This window comes from Indicator indicator, chromosome 16 (assembly GCF_027791375.1).
Source record: "Indicator indicator isolate 239-I01 chromosome 16, UM_Iind_1.1, whole genome shotgun sequence".
NCBI classification, from domain to species: Eukaryota; Metazoa; Chordata; class Aves; order Piciformes; family Indicatoridae; genus Indicator; species Indicator indicator.
Genome location: NC_072025.1, coordinates 13,241,527 through 13,262,648, shown reverse-complemented (window position 1 = coordinate 13,262,648; position 21,122 = coordinate 13,241,527). Strand labels below are relative to the sequence as shown.

The following is a 21,122-nucleotide window of genomic DNA, read 5'->3' as shown; positions in this document are numbered from 1 at the left end:
CTGTCTGTACAGATTTGGATGAGGTTTGAAGCAGTAAGAAAGATCTGATTATAAATCAGAATAATTCCTTCCCTTTGAATCCTAAAATCTTTAGAAGCAAATTCTGGGTGACAGAGCACTATAACCATTGGCTGTGTTTGAAGGAGCCCCTGGTGCATCACTTGTGGACTCTTTCTGTCATTGGCCTCCAAGTGAATTCTGCCCTAGGTGCTTGTTAAGTCTTCCGTCCCATGGGCAAAAAAAATTTGGGCAAAAACACCAAACACAGCAACAGCTTTAATATTTTCATTAACCTCTTGCTTAGTCATGGTAACTTACTCTTCAGATAAATCATCTTTCTTGGCCACTTATATCCATCTTTGAGTGTTGCCTTGGTATTTATGAGGCTGAGCTACTGGGCATTTGATTTTGCTGCACCTTGCCAGAAACAAGACATTTGCACTGTTCTGTCTCAGGGTGAGGGTTTGGATGTTTCAGATGATGTTCAGTGTCTGCTAACATGTTTTGTGAAGAGTGAAGCAACAGCTGTTTCACTCAAAATGCAAGTAGTGGTGTTACAGTCTTCCTGGTATCCACCTTGTCAGTCAGAGCACTTGTTAAGTGGAAGGACTGCTTGGAGAGCTTCAGATACCTCTTTTCCAGCCCTCAGCCCATGTTTGCTTAGAGGCCTGCAGGCTGTTCATACATATGTGAATGGGAATTCCTGACTCTTATAGTTGAAGCCTTACCACTTTGTCTAAGAGTTAAAGATTAAATGACCAGGAGGGCAACAGATTCCTTAGCTTAATAATTAAGATACACAAGTAAGAGCAGAAAGGCTTCAGTTCACGGTCTACTCCCAAGATTACTTTTTTTTTCCTCACTGAGCAGTCTTTTTGTAAATACTCCTTTGAGGCCACACTCTTCTTGATGCACCCCAGGATGCCATTGGCTTATGGAGGTCAGCCTGCATCTATATGCAAGAACTGGATGATGGCTGGGCCCAGAGAGTGCTGGTGAGTGGAGTTAACTCCACTTGGTGGCTGATCACAAGTGGTGTTCTCCAGGGCTCAGTGCTGGGGCCAGTTCTCATTAATATATTTATCAATGATCTGGATGAGGGAATTGAGTGCACCCTAAGTAAGTTTGTAGATGACACTAAATTGGGTGGGAATGTTGATCTGCTTGAGGGTAGGGAGGCTCTGCAAAGAAATCTGGCCAGGCTGGATTGATGGGCTGAGGTCAGTTGTATGAGGTTTAACAAAGCCGAGTGCTGGGACCTGCCCTTGAGCCACAACAACCTCCTGAAGGCTCTAGGCTGAGGGCAGAGTGGCAGGAAACTGCATGGCAGTGAAAGACCTGGGGGTGCTGGTTGACAGCCACCTGAAGATGAGCTAGCAGGTTGCTCAGGTGGCCAAGAAGGCCACCAGCATCTTGGCCTGGATCAGCAATGGTGTGGTCAGCAGGAGCAGGGAGGTGATTGTGTCCCTGTATGTGGCACTGGTGAGGCCACACCTCAAATCCTAGGTTCAGTTTTGGGACTCACTCTCTCTCCAAGAAGGACATCAAGGAGTGTGTCCAGAGAAGGGCAACAAAGTTGATGAGGGGTCTGGAGAACAGGTGTGGTGAGGAGAAGCTGAGGGACTTGGGATTGTTCAGTGTGGAGAAGAGGAGGCTGAGGGAAGACCTGATTGTTCTCTCTAACTCCCTGAAAGGAGGTTGGAGTGAGATAGGGGTTAGTTTGTTGTCCCTCAGGTGATAGAATGAGAGGAAATAGCCTGAAATTGTGCCAGGGGAGGTTTAGGTTGGGTATTAGGAAAAATTTCTTTGCTGCAAGAGTAATTACGCATTGGAACAGGCTGCCCAGAGAGGTGGTAGAGTCACCATCTTTGGAGGTGTTCAAGAAACATGTGGACATGGCACTTTGGGACATGGTTTAATGGCCATGCTTGTGTCAGGTTGATGGTTGGTCTCAATGCTCTTGAGAGGGCTTTTCCTACCTAAATGTTTCTATGATTCTATATTTAACCATCACATCATAATGTTCTCCTGATTAATAGCTGCTGGTTAGTATTGCATGCTAGAAGACTTAGATGGGAGAAAGTCAGACTTCTGAGTGATGTCTGACTGGTTTGCCTGTGTTTCATTTTGAATGTATGACTTTTTTGGAGACACTTTGTTTTTATTATCTAGCTGTAGAATTAGACCTTTTTTCTTCCTTTTTTAACCACTTGTAATATTGAAGTATGAAGGAATTTTTACAGTTGCAGAGTCAAGAGAGAAATAAACTGATTTGTAAAGAAAATCTGAGGAGTCTTGGTAGCTTCATCTATAATTCAAGCCATGCAATTACAGGAACTTTCATTTGTCTAAAAATAACTCATATAATTCCTATAAAAAGTGGCCCCTCTAGATCAGGTGAGTGGGTCAGAAGGTCACTGATTGACATACCAGAACTTACTCTCATGTGGCATAAACAGAATTCCACCTTTTATTTCAAGCTAATCAAGACTTTTTCTTTATTTTCTTGTATTTCTATTTTGTTCCCACTTTTAAATTGGGTCATGTACTGCTTGCCTTTTTTTTTTTTTTTTCCCTTTCTGCTTCTGTTAGGTATTTTGCAAGTCCCATGTTAGATTGTAATCCATGAATATTTGTAGATCATATTTTATTATCAATGGTTGTAAGTTGAAGTAGCTGCTGTTTAGGTCTCACCACTTCATCTGAGGTTTCTTAGTAGCTCCTGTTTGGACTTGAGGAGATACTCTGCAATTCCTGTACTGGTTTGTTGATGACCTCATGCAGCTGGCAGGGAGAGGCTGTCTGGACTGGAAGTGTCTTGGAATGCACATGAGAACTATATTTTTCTGAGAAGTGGGTGGAGAGAGGTGTTGGGGGGGGAGACAGTAGAGGAGTACCACCATCTTTGCCTCACTCTGAATACTTTTTATATGACTCACTGGAAACAATAATGAAAGGCAAGTGAGGAGGAGAGAAATAGCTGTTTTCACAGAATTCACTTTGGAGACCAAGGGTTTGCTTTTTGGACAGTGGTTTCTGAAGGAATATTCTACGTAATGCAGGAAAAGAGTAGCTCAAAATAACCGAAGTGAGTGGTTGCCACATAGCAATTCTTGTCTGTCAGGTACTCTCAAGTGCTGCTTATAACTCCTACTTGCAAGAAATCAACATCATTTTTAGGTATGATAAGTATGATGCTGTATCTTCTAGGTGTTTAAGCCTAGTTTCTAATGGCAAGCCTTCAAGGCAGTTAGCTTTGGCAACACAATGGCTCAGGTTCCCTTGAAAAGTGTTTTTGCGTACGTGATGATTAAATTCCTTGTGCTTACACGCTTGGTACTCATCTGAAGGCTTTTCAAGACTGAATTGTCTGGTTCAGCTGCATGTTGCCATGGAGGGTGCATCAGTCATTAGGAAAAATCTGGCCTATGTAATTCACTAATCATCTTCTTTTTGGTATCTTTGAACTAAAAATGTCTCTGTGAATAATGAGAATGTTCTGAGACATTTTAGCTGTGGGCAGCACTCGTTTTTCTAGCTCTTCATTTGAGAGGTCATGTCTTTTCCTGTACAGACTTTACTGAAACACATTGAAATTTCCATCTACTCCTCTAGAAGAGGGCACCTCTGAGGTGATACATTTATTTTACTTTGTTACCTCTCTGAGAGATCTTTAACCTTCTTGGGTGGTTTCTTGATTTATTTGGAATTGGTGGAAGGAGTTATTTCAGAGAAGTTTTTGTTCAGGTGTTTTGCACAGCTGTCTTAATGCCCTTGTTCAGGTGAGTTGGATGAAGAGCTGAGGCTGTCTGCAAGTTTTTCTCTTCTGATCCTCTGTGGGAATGCGTTCAGAGATTCATAGAATGGTTTGGCTTGGAAAGACCTTATAGATCAGCTAGTTCCACCCCCCTGCCATGGGCAGGGACACCTCCCACTAGCCCAGGTTGCTCAAGGCCCCATCCAACCTGGCCTTGAACAGTGCCAGGGAGGGGGCATCCGCAGCTTCCCTGGCCAACCTGTTCCAGTGTCTCACCACCCTTGCTCTGAAGAATTTCTTTCTAATCTCCAGTCTAAATCTCCCCACTTACAACTTAAATCCATTCCTTCTCATTCTATCACTACAGGCCCTTGTGAAAAATACCTTCCTGGCTCTCCTGTAGCCTCTTTCAGATACTGGAAAGCTGCTCTAAAGCCTCCCCAGAGCCTTCTCTTATCCAGGCTGAACAACTTCCAACTCTCTCCCCATAGGAGAGGTACTCTAGCCCTCTTATCATCTTTGTGTCCCTCCTCTGGGCCTGCTCCACCAGTTCAATGTCTGTGTTATGCTGGGGACACCAGAACTGGATGCAATGCTCCAGTGTTCCATGTCTGTGATGCTAACTAAACTAAAAATGTTTGAGATTCACATGTAGAGGCAGTGATCTGCTGAAGTATGAGATCTCTCATTTCAATAAAAAGAATAGTAGTATTTGTCCCAAAAATGCCATATCTGTGGTGTTGGCAATACTCTGCAGTGCACAAAAGCCTTTAAACCATAGCTTCATACATTCTTTTAGGTGGCTCATGGAGACACTGTTGGAAAGGGAAAAAAGTGCTAGCCTTCTGCTCTAGCCACTTGTTTTCTGCTGTGATGCTGCTACAGTCATGCATGTTTTCCTTGGCACTCCTGTAGGGAATTGCAATGGAATGGCTAAATATTTGTCTGTGAATGGAAGCATCTAGAAATGGAGGCACCATGTGAACCAGGAAAGTCTGTTGGAATGACCTGTGTTTAAAAATGCCTGGATTAGCAGCTAGTTCTCAAGACCCCAGCACGTTTGTGTTGTTTCATGAGGATATTCTTTGCAGGCAAAGCACAGCAAACAAATCCTGATGAGTCATGAAAGTGGCACAGGACAGAAGTAGTTGTCAAAAGGGTATGAGAAGGCCTATCTGTAACTTGTAAAATCTGCATGTGGTTTCCAATTGTGGAAGAGCCCAGGAGATGTTAGGAGAACTTGACAACTAGTGTCCATTCCCCTCCATGTCAGGACAACAGATCCTGGATGTCCTAATGTTTGTGCTAGGTGAGTAGCCACTGCTGGGTGAACAGCTTGAATAGCCTTCTCCTTGGTTGCCTGATTGCTGGACAGACTTCTTGGGTACCACATCACTTCCTGGTGCTTGTGAGTACGAGATTGAATGAAACCTGTTTTGTTTTCAGTTTTCATGTCAAATCAGCTTCCCCCTTCTCTAAAGTCTGGCATATTTTGCTATGTGGTTGGTAGAAGGGTATATCTGCATTGCCTACTTGTTTGCCACCTTGCAGGCTCAATAGACACTGGCTTTAAATTGAAGTTGAACGCAGTGGCTTTTGCTTTTCTGGGGCAGGTGACAAAGCTTTACATTTCTATTTCAGCTTGTTAGATTTCTCAAAGCTATTTGAATTGAAGTTTGAAATTAAGAATGCTACCTTTGATAGAGACCTGGAGAATCACAGAATCATAGAGTGGCTTAGATTGGAAGGGTCCACAGAGATCATCTGAGTCCAACCTCCCTGCCATGGGCAGCGATGCCTCACAACTAGACTGGGCCGCTCAAGGCCTTATCCAGCCTAGCCTTGAGCAGGTTGCCAGGGAGGAGGCATCCACAATCTCCCTGGGCAACCTATTCCAGAGTCCCACCACCCTTGTGCTGAAGAACTTGTTCTTAACGTCCAGTCTAAACCTATTCTCCCTCAGCTTAAAACCATTTCCCCATGTTCTGTTGCTAGACATTCCTACAAAAACTCCCTCTCCAGCCTTCCTGTAGAATCCCTTCAGGTATTGGAAGGCAGCTATAAGATCCTCCTGGAGTCTTCTCTTCTCTAGGCTGAACAACCCCAGCTCCCTCAGCTTATGTTCAGAGCAGAGGTGCTCCAGCCCTTGGATCATCTTTGTGGCCATCCTCTGGACTCAGTCCAACAGCTCTGTGTCCTTCTTATGATGGGGACACCAGAACTGGATGGAGGAGAGATCTATAAAACAGTGGACAGTCAAACTGTGCTTTAGGAAACCAATCTTGCTCAATAAAATATTTCAAATCAAAATTGTGATTGTTTTATGGTAATTCTGTTGTAATTTTAATAGTTGTAAAAGTACCTGACTTAATATGTCATACTGATTTGAGCAAAGCCCTGTGTGTTTACAGGTGTGATTTCAAATTTCCCTGCTTTGAGAGGCTTCAAGGGGCTGATTTTGGACGCTGTGTCTCTTGATCTTGTTTCCCAGGATGTCGATTGTGACTCAACTGTGGAAGCCAGCTTGCCTTTCCACCTTCCCCCCTCCCTGCTCTGGATTTGAATGTGTTCTTTGAAGAGTGGAATTCTAAATAAGTATTGTTGATGCCTTCCTCTAGCTGGGACACCTGCTGTCTGGAATATGCTGGTGTCCCTCAATCTGCTTTTGTGAGCTTTTTTTTTCTGTAGGATGAGTTGTCAGGCAAAAGATGGTAATGTTTGAAATTCTGAGTGTCAGTGCAGGATGGTAGGCAAGATGGGGGAAAGCTGATGGTAATTATGCAGATAGCAACCCAGAGGGTGAGCAAGCCTGCTGGGGAATTAGGGAAAGGGAAAAATTTTTCCTTCTTGAGGTTTTGTTCTCAGAGGAATGTTTGGTATTCTGAATGTCTTAGCAGTGTTCGCTGGCTTGCTTCCAGCTTCTGATTGGCATTTAGACTGGTCACTGAAACTCAGCTTGAGTGAGGCTTCTGCCCTCTTTTCCTTGCAGTTTTTCTACCATGGGTCAGATTCTTGCCAAATGTTCCTGTTACAGCAGCCACACGAGTAAGATGTTATCGCAACCTCTATTGCTTGAGGAAGATGATATCATTTACTGCATGTGAAAAATCCTTTGAAACAAACTGCTCTCCACTGAAATAAAAGTCCTTTTTAACAAAGGGACAAGTGCCTTACGTTATGGGTCCTTGCTTTTCAAAATACAGAGAAGCAAAATTGTAGGAATTGTGAATCTGGCTACTTAACTGCTAAAAACTGAAGCATATATTTCAGTATCTGAAAAGAAGCTACAGGAAGGCTGGGGAGGGACTGCTTAGAAGGGCTTGCAGTGATAGGACAAGGGGCAGTGATTTGAAACTGGAACAGGGTAAATTTAGGTTGGACATTGAGAGGAAGCTCTTTACAATGACAGTGGTAAAATCCTGGAGCAAGTTGCCCAAGGATGTGGTTGAGGCCCCATCTCTGGAGATGTTCAAGATCAGACTTGATGTGGCCCTGGGCAGCCTGATCTAGATGGGGATATTCCTGCTGATTGCCAGGGGGGTTGGACAAGATGACCTTTGAGGGTCCCTTCCAACCCAATGCAATCTGTGAATATGACCATTTTTGGGTCCTTGCTGCTGCAGTTTTAAATTTTGGTGTTAGTAGTTTGGGTTCAAGTTTTCCATTTATTCTCTTGTGCTCAAAACTGTTATTTTTACCTTTCACTTGGCTTCCAAATTATTGAAAGGAGGAGAAACTTTCCACAGGCACTTCTTTAAGGTATTTAACCCCCCTGTACATCAGTAATACATGCTGTGACTCTTTTATTGTTGTTTTTAAAACTCAGACTAAGCAACTTTGCTTTATATGACTTTTGGACTTTTGCATTAGCATGTTTGATGAAGTTAGACCACAAAGGTATCCAACTTTTTTTTTTTTTTTAATTTTTTTTGAAGCTCCAGGTATTGAGAGGTCAGGCAATATCAAGGTTGAATTCACAGATTGCATCAGGTTGGAAAGGACCTTCAAAGGTCATCTTGTCCAACCCCCCTGTCATGAGCAGAAATACCTCTAACTAGATAGGCTGCCCAGGGCCACATTAAGCCTGATTGTTCCAATGGATTAAAATTTGTGTTTTCTCCAATAAGAGTTTTTTTTGCTTCAGCTTCTAGCTGTTGTTTCTTACTATCTTGGTCTGGTTGAGACTCCTCCTCTTGCAAATACTCTATTGGTAACTGGTTAAGAGTGATGAAATACTCTCTAATAACCTGTTTGTTGACCTGGCAAAAGTAATGTGTTTTTTTTTTGTTTTTTCCTTGGAATGGAGGGTGGGGACCTTCTCTGTCACACAGCTAGGCTGAGTTGGCTTGCTGAGGCACGTGTGGCATGGCAGGTGGTGACTGTTGCTGCAGTCAGAGAAAGAGATTTATCTTTTGTGGGTGTGACCTGATAGTGTCACTTTTTTTCTCCGTACAGTTTAAAATTTGTCATCTGTGCCTAGACAGTTATACCTGTTCTTACTTTCTGTAATAGTTCATTACTCTGGTCACATTGGCTGTTTTTCTTTGGCTTCCCCTCTCTAGTCTCCTTTTTCCAGTACAGCAAATTCAAGCCTGTTGATGTATTCAGTGGGTGCTGCTTAACTTTGTCGTACATAACTTGGCCAAGGACAGTAGCTTTGATCGTTTCCTGTTCCGTATCTTGCTCAAATAAGGTCCTTCCTGAGGATGATTTCTTTTACCCTGAGCTGGTGTAGAGCTTCTGCCTTTTCCTCTGTTTAATGCCTTCTGCAGCAGTGCCTACCGTCCTTCACAGGATTTGAGAGTGCCCAGGTAGGTGGTGGTGGTTGTTGTTGTTGTTGTTGTTTTTTTTTTTTTTTTGGGTGTGTGTGTGTTTGTTTTTTCTTTTTGAAGTATCATTTTTTTGGCCTAGTGCTCACCTTTGGGTTTTGCTGTATTGCATGTTTTATGGCATGCTGTGGGCTGTCTGGGGCAAGGGATGGCTTGGAGCATAAAGTGCTGAAGCACAATGAATGGCTTGTGCACGACTAAAATTTCTGTGTAATTTGCTTGTCTGGCTGCTCTAGAGGACTGCTTTAGATGTCTAGTGAATGGAAGGGGTTTCACAGAGGATTCTTTCCCTGTTGGCATGGGCTGACCTTGGCTGGCCGCTCTCTCCCTCCCTTCCTCAACTGGACAGAGGGAGAGACAGTAACACAAAAGACTCACGAGTCGAGGTAAGGACAGGTAGAGATCACTCAGCAATTACTGTCACAGACCAAACAGACTTGGGAAAATTGACTCTCAATCAAATCGGAGTAGGATAATGACAAATAAGAACAAATCTGAAATCACCTTCCTGTCGTCCTTCCCTTCTTCCCTAGGTTCAGCTTCACTCCCAACTTCTCTATCTTCTCCCCGTGAATGGTGCAGAGGGATGGGGAATGGGGGTTACAGTTAGTTTATTGTGCATTCCCTGCCACTCCTTCCTCCTCAGCCTCTTTTTCCGCTCCATTATCCCTCCCACTGGAGACAGTTCTTCATGAACTTCCCCAACTTGTGTTCTTCCCACACACTTCCCATGCTCTTTGTGAACTGCTGTGGCATGGGTCCTCTCCATGGAGTGCAGTCCTTCATGAACAGAATGCTCCAGTGTGGGTCCCCTGCAGAGCTGCACGTTGTGCCAGAAAACCTGCTCCAGCATGGGCTTCTCTCCATGAGGCAACAGATTCTGCCCAGAGCCCTCTCTAGTGTGGGCCGTCCACAGGATCACAGTGTCCTTCAGGCACACCCCTCTGCTCTGGAGCAGGATCCTTCATAAGCTGCAGGTATATCTGCACTGCCATTAACCTCTGTGGGCTGCAAGGGGACAACTTGGGTCAGCACTGTCTTCACCATGGACCGCAGGGGAATCTCTCTTGCAGCACCTGGAGCACCTTGTCTCCCTCCTTCTTCAATGACTTTATTGTCTGCAAAGTTATTTTGCTCAGGTTCTCACTCCTCTCTCCCAGCTACTGTTTGTGTCCCCTTCTTAAATATGTTATCACAGAGGCCCTACCACCATTGCCAGTTGGCTTAGTTTGGGCCAGCAGCAGCAGATCCTTGGATTTGACTGCACCTGGCCTTGCCTGACCTGGGAGAAGCTTCTGGCATCTTCTCACAGGAAGCCACCCTTGTAGACCCCTCTGCTACTGAAACCTCACCATGCAAATCCAGTGCACCTGTATAGACATAAGGATGCCATGTGAGGATACCTAGATTATCCTGTCTGGAGAGGACATTAAGGCTTGAACTAGGCCTACCTACTACTGACGAAGGAACTCTCTCAAAACTAAAGGAATTCTTTGCATGCATGCTTAATATGTGGTGTGTTATGCAGTGTTGCCCTGCTTGGATATCCAGGGGTTATCTTGCCTTGGTATAGAATGCTAAAAGGAACATGGAGAAGCAAAGTTGGATTCTGTTTGTTGTGTGTTGTCTGTCTGGAGCAACATATGGAATGCTGTTTCTCTTCTGAATTACTGCAGCGTACTTCAAATGAAGTTACAGCTTCAAGCTTTGCCTCCTGTGTGCTAGCTGTCAGTTTCTGGGTGAGGTCCAAAACTATGTGGCTGAAGGTTGAAAGAAAGAAATGAGTGTGTTAGTTTACAAAGACATTTGAAAGACCTTTTAAAAATTACCTTCTGTTTTCTCATTTATTGCAGTACTACAATACACTCAAGAATGTTTTAATTAAGTTCTTGAGAAAAAAGGCAGACTTAGACCTTTTCAGTTTTTTGAAGCTGTTGCTCTGATATTATTTAAGGAATGTTCTTGCAGGTTAACAGCTGATCTTCATTGGTTACTGTAGGAAGTCCCTGCCTGTTTCTGGCATTCGGTTGATAGGCTTCCACCTCTGTTTTGTAACTGCTGTCCGACATTTGGGAATGTGGTGTAACTAGGGGGAAAAGTAAAATCCTAAGGAGAGATCACCCCTACATTTTAATGTCAGGAAATGAAAAGTCAGAAGGGGAAGCAACCAAAACAACTTTAAAGTTCTTGACAGCATTTTCAGTACATCCATTCAAACTGCACCTTTTCTTTTCCATTTAATTTTGAGTACTGTGAGATTTGAAGAAGCTAAGAGTGTAAGATGTACTTTGGTCTATATATGGATATAGCAACAGGCAGTGGGTGAATGAACACCCACAGGATTACTTTGAAAGACAAACCCCATCACCTCATTTCATGAATTTGTACCCACAATGTGAGTGTGCATATAGAGATCACACCTTGAAGATGTTTATGAAGAACTTGATTTTGGGCAAATAGCCTACTCGTTTAATGGTTGTGAGAAGGAGATATATAAGACAGTCTGTGTGGAGGATACTCTGTGTTAGAGCACAGGTTTAGGCAGAGTTATTTTGCTAATTAAAATGCATTGGTATGATATACAGACAGCAGTGATAATGTCGTATGTGCCTGGACAGAGAATCAAGCTGTATCCTCCTCCAGTCCACCTCTAGACCTCCTTCAGGATGAAATATAGAATATTCAGCCTTCTTTCTGAAACATAGTTGGTAAGGGGCCACTAAAAGCAAGCAAGGAGTGCTGTGGCACTGACATGCTTACAAAGGGAAGACTCCTGTGATTCTGATCCACCATCAAGAGCTCTGTGGCAAGTGCTCAGAAGCTCAGTAGTTTGCACTGAGGTTCTGTCTGCAGCTTGGCGAGTGACTTCTTCTTTTCTACATTTTCCCCACAGTCTCAAGGTTAGCCATGTAAGAGCAAGATGTCAGTGTCATCACACATTCATTGATGCTGAGTGATCACTGTTAAGTTTCTACTGGGTCTAAACTCATGTTCTGGCTAAAATAGGTCCATTGAAAAATATGGTGTCATTGTGTAACTTGTCACAATCCTTGATAATGCTGTGCTGTGAATCAAGTTGGTAGTTGAAATGGCTGGTGTTTGTTTTACAATCCTTGCTAATGGAGCAATGCTTCATTAAGAAATTTGAAGGCAGCATTACTTGAGAGACTGGCTGCCTGAAAATGCCCAATGTTAGGTTTCTACTGTTGTGTCTTCTTAAGGAAGGCCTGGCTCTAAGTTGCAGCTGATGGTAGTAGCTGCATGTGGGTATTAGACTGATTAGAAAGGCACAATTACTACTTTCGTTTGAGCTCGCTTCAGTAAAATTGGAGAGTCCCAAAGTTAATATGCAGTCACATGGTGAAGTTTGATGGAAGGATTAGTTCTAGGTGAGAACATAGTTGAAACTGACAAAGTAATAAGAAGGGATTCAAGGTTTCTGTGGCAAGCCAAGCCTATTGATGGCATGTTGTCCTATGCCTGATGTGTAAAGGCAGGAGAAGTTGCCTATCAACCAGGTGCAGCATCTCTCCTCCTCAGCCCTGTGAGAATAGAGAAATGCTTTTCTCTTGTTCATCTGGAAATCCTTCATATGTTTCTGCCTTTTTAAAATTAACATCTCTCATTCTTATGTGAGCATGTGAGCTTTTAAACATAAAAGGTACTGCATAGTGCTTTCTGGAACATGGTTTTGTCCTCTGGCCTAGCGAATGGTTAAGCAATGCTGTACCATGAGGAGCCTTATTGTATGGTAATTGCCCTGGGTTTGTAGTTATATTAACACCCACTTAGGAACCTGTTGAAGCAGGTATGAGTGCCTTAAGACAGCTATGATGTAATTATAGGCTATTTATCTTACTTTATTGGGATGTTTAAACAGAACTCACTGCCTCTGTCTATGTCCTTTGGTAAGGCATTAAATGATCCAGTTTTATGTCCCTTGTACTTTCATTTTAGGTTTTCTTACATTGAACAAAGTAGGTGTGGTTTGGGTTTTTTGTTTCCCCAATAAGGTTATTAGGAGGGTATTATGAACCCTGTTGCTCAGGGTTTGAGTAGCAATGTGTGCTCTCAGGAGTCTTTGGTTTTAATGATCTAAGGCTTGCAAATGGTGTTGCATGAAGCTTTTGCCTCACTCAGAAGGAATGGGGAAGAGGGTTGCTTGTGGGGGTGGTGAAGAGCTGGACTGGGTTGAGATGTGCCTTCCAACCTCAGAGATTCTATGAAGCAGCACAGGAAATGTTGCCATGTAGGCTAGGGGAAGAGAACAATCAATGTTCAACTTGCTTTATGGTATCTTTTGGATAATGCTCCAGAATTTATAAACTCATGTCATGTTTTCTTTGCATGCACGCTCTGCTTTTCTGGGGCTGAGACTGCACTCCACAGTGTCATGGTGTCTCACTTGGGATTTAAAGTTTAACTAACTGTGATCCACAATTCCTCATTTGCAGTAGAGGCATCATTGAGAACATTCTGTTCGAGAAGCTGTGGCAACCAGCTTGATTTTTAATCCCATTAGGAGAGTGTTGGCATTTCTATTTATAAAATTAACCTGAGGAAACATGGCAGTCTAGTCACAAGACCCTGTATTTTTGTCACCTTAGAAAGGAAGGTGTGGTACTAAGTCTCTTACTATGGGAGGCTGTTGAGAAGCTTGCAGGAAAGCTATTGCTTTCCATGCTAAATTAGGCTCAAATTAGCAACTTCCTATGTATACTTTTTCCACTTCAAAATTGTTACTGTTTAAATGCACTATACCTGAAATACTAAATGGAAGGTCAATGAGACTTTCTGAGGTTACTAATGCTGTTTTCACTTGTCCTAGAGGTACTGAGTGTCTTTTGTCATTTGGAAGCTTTTCTAATACAGGTTATTTTGATTTATGTCTTATTTGGAACTCTTCTGATATGTAGCCTCTGCCACCTGTGACTTGTGTGTGTCCTGACTCGATGCTTTCTGCACTCCTATCCCTTTATGCCTTAAAATTTTTAAGCTCTTCACATTGAATACTGAACTCCTGTCGAAACTTGTTGAACTGGTTTGCTTTCTGATACTTGTACTTTGACTCAGTTCCTTACTCCCTTAACGTGTCCTTCGGGTTGTGTTTGTTTTCTGTACCTTACAGGCTTTGCATAAAATCTTAGTGGTGTTTTCCCAAATTAGATGGCAAGGAGCTCAAAAGACAAGATAGGTGAGAACATGGCTGCACATCATCTAGTGTTTGGTGGCTAACTGTTCACTGTCTACTGTGTGAATAGAAGGTCCAAAGGAGGACCATGAAGATGATCAAACCTGCCCTGTGAGGAAACATTGAGGGAGTTTGGTCTTTTTACCTTGGACAAGAGACGGCTCAGGGGGTATCTCGTCACAGTTTTGAGTACTTAAAGGGCAGCTACAGAGGATAGAATCTCTTTCTTCACAAAGTCACATGGAGAGGTTGATATGAAAAAGAAGTTTTCTGCAGTGAAAACAACCTACCAATGTAACAACCTCCCCAGAGACATGATAGAGTCCCCATCACTGGGTGTAACTGCACAGGGTGCCAGATAATCTCATCTAGGCTCTCTTTCCTGCACGAGGTTGGACCAGATGATCTTCTAACTTGGGCTGTTCTGTGATTCTGTAAATAAACCAGACAGAGTAATTATCATTTCCAGTTAGTCAGGTGTGATCAAAGGGCATACAGATCTGACTTTCTGCAGCTTTTTAGGAAAGCCATTAGGACCCACAAGGAATGTGTGGGACATGAAGCTTGGAAATGTCATTTTTTTTATATACCTTTCCAAAGAGTGTTTTAGGTGTTTCTCCAGAATATGAAAGGATACTTCTTGATTGCTGAAGAATATTCACTCTCTTCTTGGTTGTTTTTCCTTGTTTTACTTTGGTTTGTTTGGGTTTTTTTGTGGGGGGTTGTTTTTTGGGGGGTGGTTGGATGGGTGTTTTTTTTCTCCCCCTGCAGCTCCCCCAAACCATGTTACACTATCCATTTCTTCAGTGGTGCTAGGGCTCAGTCATTTTCATGTGAAGGTTGTCTCTGCCATTCCAACCAGCTACTTGTTTGCAGATTGGAAGTTTCTGCACACAGAACCTTTGTCATGTGGACATTTCAGAGCAGAGGCTACGATTGTCATGTTGTACATTTTATGAAAGAATTTTGTAAGATGTTAGTTAGGATTTTTTTTCCCTAGTGTTATGGGTCAGGAAGGACTCTGGAAATGAGTGAGATGGATGGAGAATGAGAAGATGGAACAATCTGGTGTGTTGACCTTTTCCTGCAGAAAACCACCCCCTGTTGTGGTTGTCAGGGAACAAAACTGTTCCCTGCTGTTGAGTTTTGCAACTGCTAGTTCCTGAGAAATGTGCAGTTTCCCTTTTCCTCCTCCTTCCAGGATCTTCTGAAATCTGCACTGCTATACCTGTTGGAGTTATCTGGCTCTTGTCATCTTTCTGTGATTACTTACTGTGGGAACCTCATTGTAAAGCTTAGTGGCACCTTTTTCTTGCTTCTGTTTTCTAAAGTGTAACCTCTGCAACTTGATGCTGTAAAGAGGCAGCGTGTGAGGAAAAGGCTTTTCTGGGCAAAGGGGATGGCTCTTAAAATTGAATAGTTGTTTGCATTCAGATAAAGGAATGGGTGGAACTGAGACTGGAGGACTGTAATAGAGGCTGGTTGTAGGTGCTTAATGATAAGCAGCTATGGAATAGTAGTGATTTTCTATTTCTTTTGAAATAACTTCACTCTGTGTTATATGGAGAGGCATGCTGGTACTGAAAACAATCTGCATAACCAAAGCAGCAGTGGTGAAATCAAGCTGTTTGTAAACCCTCTATTGAATTCTGAGTATTCTTTCAGCATTTCTTCAGTGTCACAGTTATCTTACAGGGCATAACCCTCAGTCTGTAGATAAGCTTGGATCAGTGACCTGATATGTAACCATGTCAAAAGCCTAGGCTGACAGACCTGTTCTTACTCAAGATGTGACCACTTGTGTGTTAATTATAGTTAATGCTAATATTGGTGTTATCCTCCAATTTTGCCAGCCTCAATTTTTGTGTTTACTTCTTGGAAAACTGAAAGAAGGGGGCATAGCATGAATCTGTGCCAAAATGTGTTAGAAACAGCACTGTTCAAGGAATCCCATGAAAACACTCTTTGGAGAAGTCTGTTAATTCTTAGTATGTATGAACTGTTTTGTTTTTTTTTTTGGTTTTTTTTTTTTTTTTTTTTTTTTTTTTTTTAGTGTATACACAGTGCTTGATTTTAATCAAAATATTGTGAGGCATGAAGCCTTACACTTTGCAGATAGAAAATGTCTGCAGTTTCGGTTGGTCAACAGAGCTACTTAGTTTTCAGAGGTGTGTTTTACAAGACTGATTTCTGTGAAATTGTGTTTGTTTACTGCAGTTACCCATTTAATCTGTCCTTGCTTGCTGTTTTTCTGTCAATTTTGCCTAGATTAATGTGGAGCTGAATAGTTTACAGTCATGTATGCGTCTGAAACAGTATTTAGAATATTAAAATTCTCTTCATGGGGTTCAAGCACGAGCCTTTTCTTGCCTATCTTTTAGTTCTGGTGGACTAAAAAGGAGTTTGGAGTGAGAAGGGGGCCAGCCTTTTCTCCTTGGTGTCAAGCAACAGGACCAGAGGAAATGGTTACAAGCTGCTCCAGAGGAGGTTTAAGCTGGGTATTAGGAAATGTTTCTTCACTGAAAGGATTCTCAAATGTTGGAATGGTCTGCCCAGGGCAATGGTGGAGTCACCATCCCTGGGGATGTTCAAGCAGTATGTAGACCTGGATCTTAGGAACATAGTTTAGGGTTGACCCTTCAGTGCTAGGTCAAAGGTTGGACTGGGTGATCTTTGAGGTCTCTTCCAACCATTTATGTTCTGTGATTCTGAGTCATCATTCCTGTGAGCCAAATTATTAATTTTGCTACTAATTATTTGGGCTACTGCTCTTGCAGTCCAATATTGTCTTGAAAGCCACTTTTCTATAGCCTTTGATCCAAGGGTCATCCATCCTATAAGAGTTTTAGATTTCAGCTGCAAGCAAGGCATGATCTAATGAAAACACTTTTGCTGCACAACCATGAGCCACATGGTCCCTTTTTCAGGGACAGAACAACCAGGAAGCATGTTGTCTTTAAAAGAAACTGCATAGCTGAGCTTGCAGTATACAGCCTCTGGTATTTCTGTCCAGAGGAAATACTGAGGTGCTCCACTGGTTTGAGGACAGTGACATTTTAGACAATTTGCTATTCTGATCTTTAGTTTTGTCATGAGGATCTCTGACACTCTTCAGTGAGCTGGAAGGAGACAAGATAAGGGAAATGAGTTATGATGAGAAGAATGCCTGTTCCAGGTTTTTTTCCCCCGTTTTTGAAATGTTTAGTAGAACCAGAGGAAATATATAGGAAGGGAAGGCAGATTTGACAGTTTTCTTGGACATTTATGGGATCATCTGAAAGAACTTGAAGAAGTGGTACGAAGTCATGGAATAACTAGTGAATACTTAATGTGAGTGAAGAAATGCTTGTGAGATAAGCCTATACTCAAGAGGAATCATAGAATGGTAGGGGTTGGAAGGGACCTCAAGAGATTACTGAGTCCAATCCCCCTGCCAAAGCAGGACCATTTAGGGCCAGGCACATAGGAATGCATCCAGGTGGGGTTTGAAGATCTCCACAAACTCTCTGAGCAGCCTGCTCCAGGGCTCCAGCACCCTCACAGAAAAGTTTTGGTTTTTTTTTTTTTTTTTTTTTTCTGATGGTGAGATGGAATTTCCTGTGACTGAGTTTACTTCCATTGCCCCTCGTCATATCCCTGGGTATAACTGAAAAGACACTGGCTTCATCCCATGATAGCCACCCTTCAGATATTTGTAGGGATTGAAAAGATCCCTTCTCAGCCTTCTCTTCTTTGAAGATTTAAGGAAGATTTAAGTTAGTTAAAGGGCAAGGTTGGCTGCTATGTTTAGGCTAGTACCAATTAAATCATGGCTGAAGGAGAAACATGAGACAGTATCTTAATTGCTTGTGAAACTCCAAGTACTGGACTCTGCACTTCTCCTTAATACTTTGTCTGCAGTGTTACTAACTAGCATTTTAATGACATGAGTTGTGTGGTAGTGCTATACCTGCTGTACCTAAGTAAAGAGTATGCTAGAGTGTGACAGCAGTAGCAGTATGGAACTTGTTCAGCATGGGGTTATGTTCACAAATTGGAAATACACTCCCATGACCCAACTTTGTTCATCTTGCACTTTCAGATGGATGGAGGCCTGTCTGAATGAGGAGCTGCCTCCCACGACAGAGCTGGAAGAAGGATTGAGAAATGGAGTCTACCTGGCCAAACTTGGAAACTTCTTCTCTCCTAAAGTGGTTTCTGTGAAGAAAATCTATGACAGGGAGCAGACTAGATATAAGGTGAGAGCTATTGGCCACAGATACTGCTTTAGTGGACATCTCAAATAGGAAAATGAGCACACACAGAACTGTGAACAAATAAGCACAAAGTTAGTTTATATTGTTATTACCTGAGCAACCACCTTCACTCTAGGAGAACATTAGTTAAATGTGGGGCTGTGGACTCAACTTTATATCTGAGCTTGCACTCATGTGAAGAAACTTCTGTGTCATACACAGTCAGTATAACAGTACAGGGAGGATTGTTTTCGCAATCTGTCTTGCTGACCCTTCCTGCTGTTTCTGCAGCTGTGCTATTTTGTTTCTTACTGTCCTCCTTTTTATGTTCCTGCCCATTTTTATTTCAGGCAACTGGTCTCCATTTCCGGCACACAGATAATGTAATCCAGTGGCTGAATGCCATGGCTGAGATTGGTCTCCCCAAGGTAATTAAAATATAATATACTGGCTTCAATAGAGATGGGAAGATAACATCATCTGGGTTAATAAACATTGTTGTCTGAAAATATATGGAACTGTGGCAGCACTGTGCTGATAGTCAAGTTGAATATATGGATAATAAGTATTTTTATTTTTTTTTTTTAGTGTGACATGTTGGGATTTTTGTGTGTTTGTTTTGGTTTTGTTTGTATTTTTTTGTTGTTGGTAGTTGGTTGGGTTTGAGTTTTTTTTGTAAGGGATGTCATGCTTAGTCTCACCAAACCAACGCTGCATAGTTCATGTATGTTTTCTTTGCATACGTGCTTGCAAATGGAACGCTTTATATTTGGGAAAGTTTTTCATGTAACTTGTTGATTTACTAGTTGAGCCTTGCTGAGGTTTATGATGATTTTACAAGAGCAGATTTAGGATTAGGAAATACTGAAATATGCTGCTAAAGTTGTTAGCTCGAAATACAGGAGGGAGGAGCTAGACAGAAGTTAAGTGCCAGGTATGAAGCAAGATATTCAGATGTAAGTGGTTTTGAGTGGGAAAATAAATGTGTGAGGAGATGTTAAAGAAACTAGGCTGAGGTCCAGTACATTGACAGAGATATTGGTGCTTAAAGTATTTTCCCATGCAGGAGAGCCAAAGAACTGGTGCTGTGGAATTGTGAGGGTCCTTCAGTTGCTCTTGCTTTTGCAGAAAGAGCAATGCTGTTTTGTGCTCATGGATGACAGCAAGGAACTAGAAAGTAATGTGCCTTGTCAGCACTTCTGAGTGAAGTGCTCCCACTACTAGCCCCTTGTGTTTAAACTTTGAAAAGCTTTGCATTTGAGACTGAAAACTTTTGGGTCCAACTAACAGCAAATATGTTATGCAGAGCACCTCAGTGCTGGTCTCAGTTTCCCTTTGTCCCTGTCTCCTCTCTTGATTTTCAAACCCATTTAGTAAAAAAGAAAAAAAAAAAAGTCTTCTTTTCTTTTGTGGTGTATATTTTTTTTTCATCTCTTGTCTTCCACCAAATTCCCCGCAGATACCTCATGACCCAGTATCTTGGTTGGCATGCAAAGAAAGGGTGAACTCATCCATGTGTGTAGAAGCTAGGCAGGAAAATGGAGCCCTGGTCTAGGTGGCAGAAACAAAAAGAAGGGTTGGCAGGAGAAATGCTGGGCCAGGGCAGAGAAGCTCAAAGACTTTTGTTCTGTGGGCTGTTTTGTTATTGTACTGCAGAGTAGTTTGGCTTTTCAGAGCTGTGTGATTTGGCTGTACAGAGTGAGTGTCATTCAGACTGCTAACTTTGTTTCATCTTTAGATATTCTATCCAGAAACTACGGATATCTACGATCGCAAGAACATGCCGCGCTGTATCTATTGCATTCATGCGCTCAGGTAAGACGCTCTAAGCAGAAATCTAGTTGCTTCTGAAATCTTTCTGCAAAGCTGAAAAGCAAGAGGGGAGAGAGCTGAACTAAAGGCTGGATGAGGACAAATTTTCTAGCAGAACAGTCTTACCAGGTCAGAGCAAAGATCCATGAAGCCAGTATCTTGCCTTGGGCGGTGGCCAAATCGGATGCTAAAGGAAAGAGAACCAGTTGTGTGTGTTGTGATTACTGCCTTCTCATCCCAGTTCTCACCCTCCTTCTCTACTGTCTGAGGCAGAGCTAAATATTTTGTTGCCTCACTTTCCCCAGTCCTATTTGTCCTTAGCTGTATGGATTCATCCATCTTCGAAGCAGCACCCCTTAATTTCTCTAAGTGACTACATGAACACCATTTTAGTAAGCCACATCCAAGGACAAGTCCTGCCTGACCAACCTAGTGCCACATTCAGGATCAGATTGATGTGGCCCTGGGCAGGCTGATCTAGCTGGGGGTGTCCCTGTTCACTGCAGGGGTGTTGGACAAGATGACCTTTGGGGGTCCCTTCCAACCCAATGCAATATGTAAATCTGTGAATCAACTTAGTGACTGCTTCTTCCTTAATCAGTGCCACTGAGGGCACACCTGGAGTACTGTGTGTGATTCTGGGCTACCACAAAAGAGACAGGGACATGTTGGATAGAGTTGAAGGAAGGGATGCTAAAATGATTAATGGATAGAGCATCTCTCCTGTAAGGAAAGGCTGAGAGAGTTGGAACTGCTCAGAGAAGGCTTTGGGAGAATCTCAGCAATGTGTGCAGCTATCTGAAGGGAGGGTGCAAAGAAAATGAAGCCAGGCTCTTTTCAGTGGTGCCCCATGACAGGGCAAGAGGCAACTGGCACAAACCTAATCACAGGGGAGTCCCTCTGAACATTAAGAAACATTTTATTTACTGTGGGGGTGACCAATGAGTGGCATAAGTTGCCCAGAGAAGTTATGGAGTCTCTGTTCTTGGAGATATTCAAAAGCCATCTGGACGTGATCTGGAGGAACCTGGTACTATGTGACCTTATTTGAAGAGGGAGCTTGAGCATAACAATCTTCTAGCCTCAACCAATGTGTAATTCAGTGAAGACTTCGAAGTGGTGGACCAGTTATGTTCAGCTGAGGTGGGGTAAGAGATAAGTCAGCTCACCCTCTTGGTGATTATGAGCAGTTATTTTGGCTTTTCTGAATCGCTCCTTGAATCTGTATCTCATTAAATTATCTTTGGCGTTGTCAGAACCACAAGGAAAAGACTACTAATTCTGTATATTTTTGCTTC

At 42.6% G+C, this 21,122-nt stretch overlaps 1 protein-coding gene across 1 annotated transcript in view; it reads left to right on the top strand.

The window, feature by feature from the left end:
* IQGAP1 (IQ motif containing GTPase activating protein 1) overlaps nucleotides 1-21,122 on the top strand; it is a 60,749-nt gene that overhangs the window by 4,208 nt on the left and 35,419 nt on the right. Inside the window, exons 3-5 of the mRNA XM_054388215.1 lie at nucleotides 17,859-18,015; nucleotides 18,363-18,440; nucleotides 19,751-19,827. Coding sequence (XP_054244190.1) covers nucleotides 17,859-18,015; nucleotides 18,363-18,440; nucleotides 19,751-19,827 — 312 coding nt within the window. The remainder of the gene's footprint in view (nucleotides 1-17,858; nucleotides 18,016-18,362; nucleotides 18,441-19,750; nucleotides 19,828-21,122) is intronic.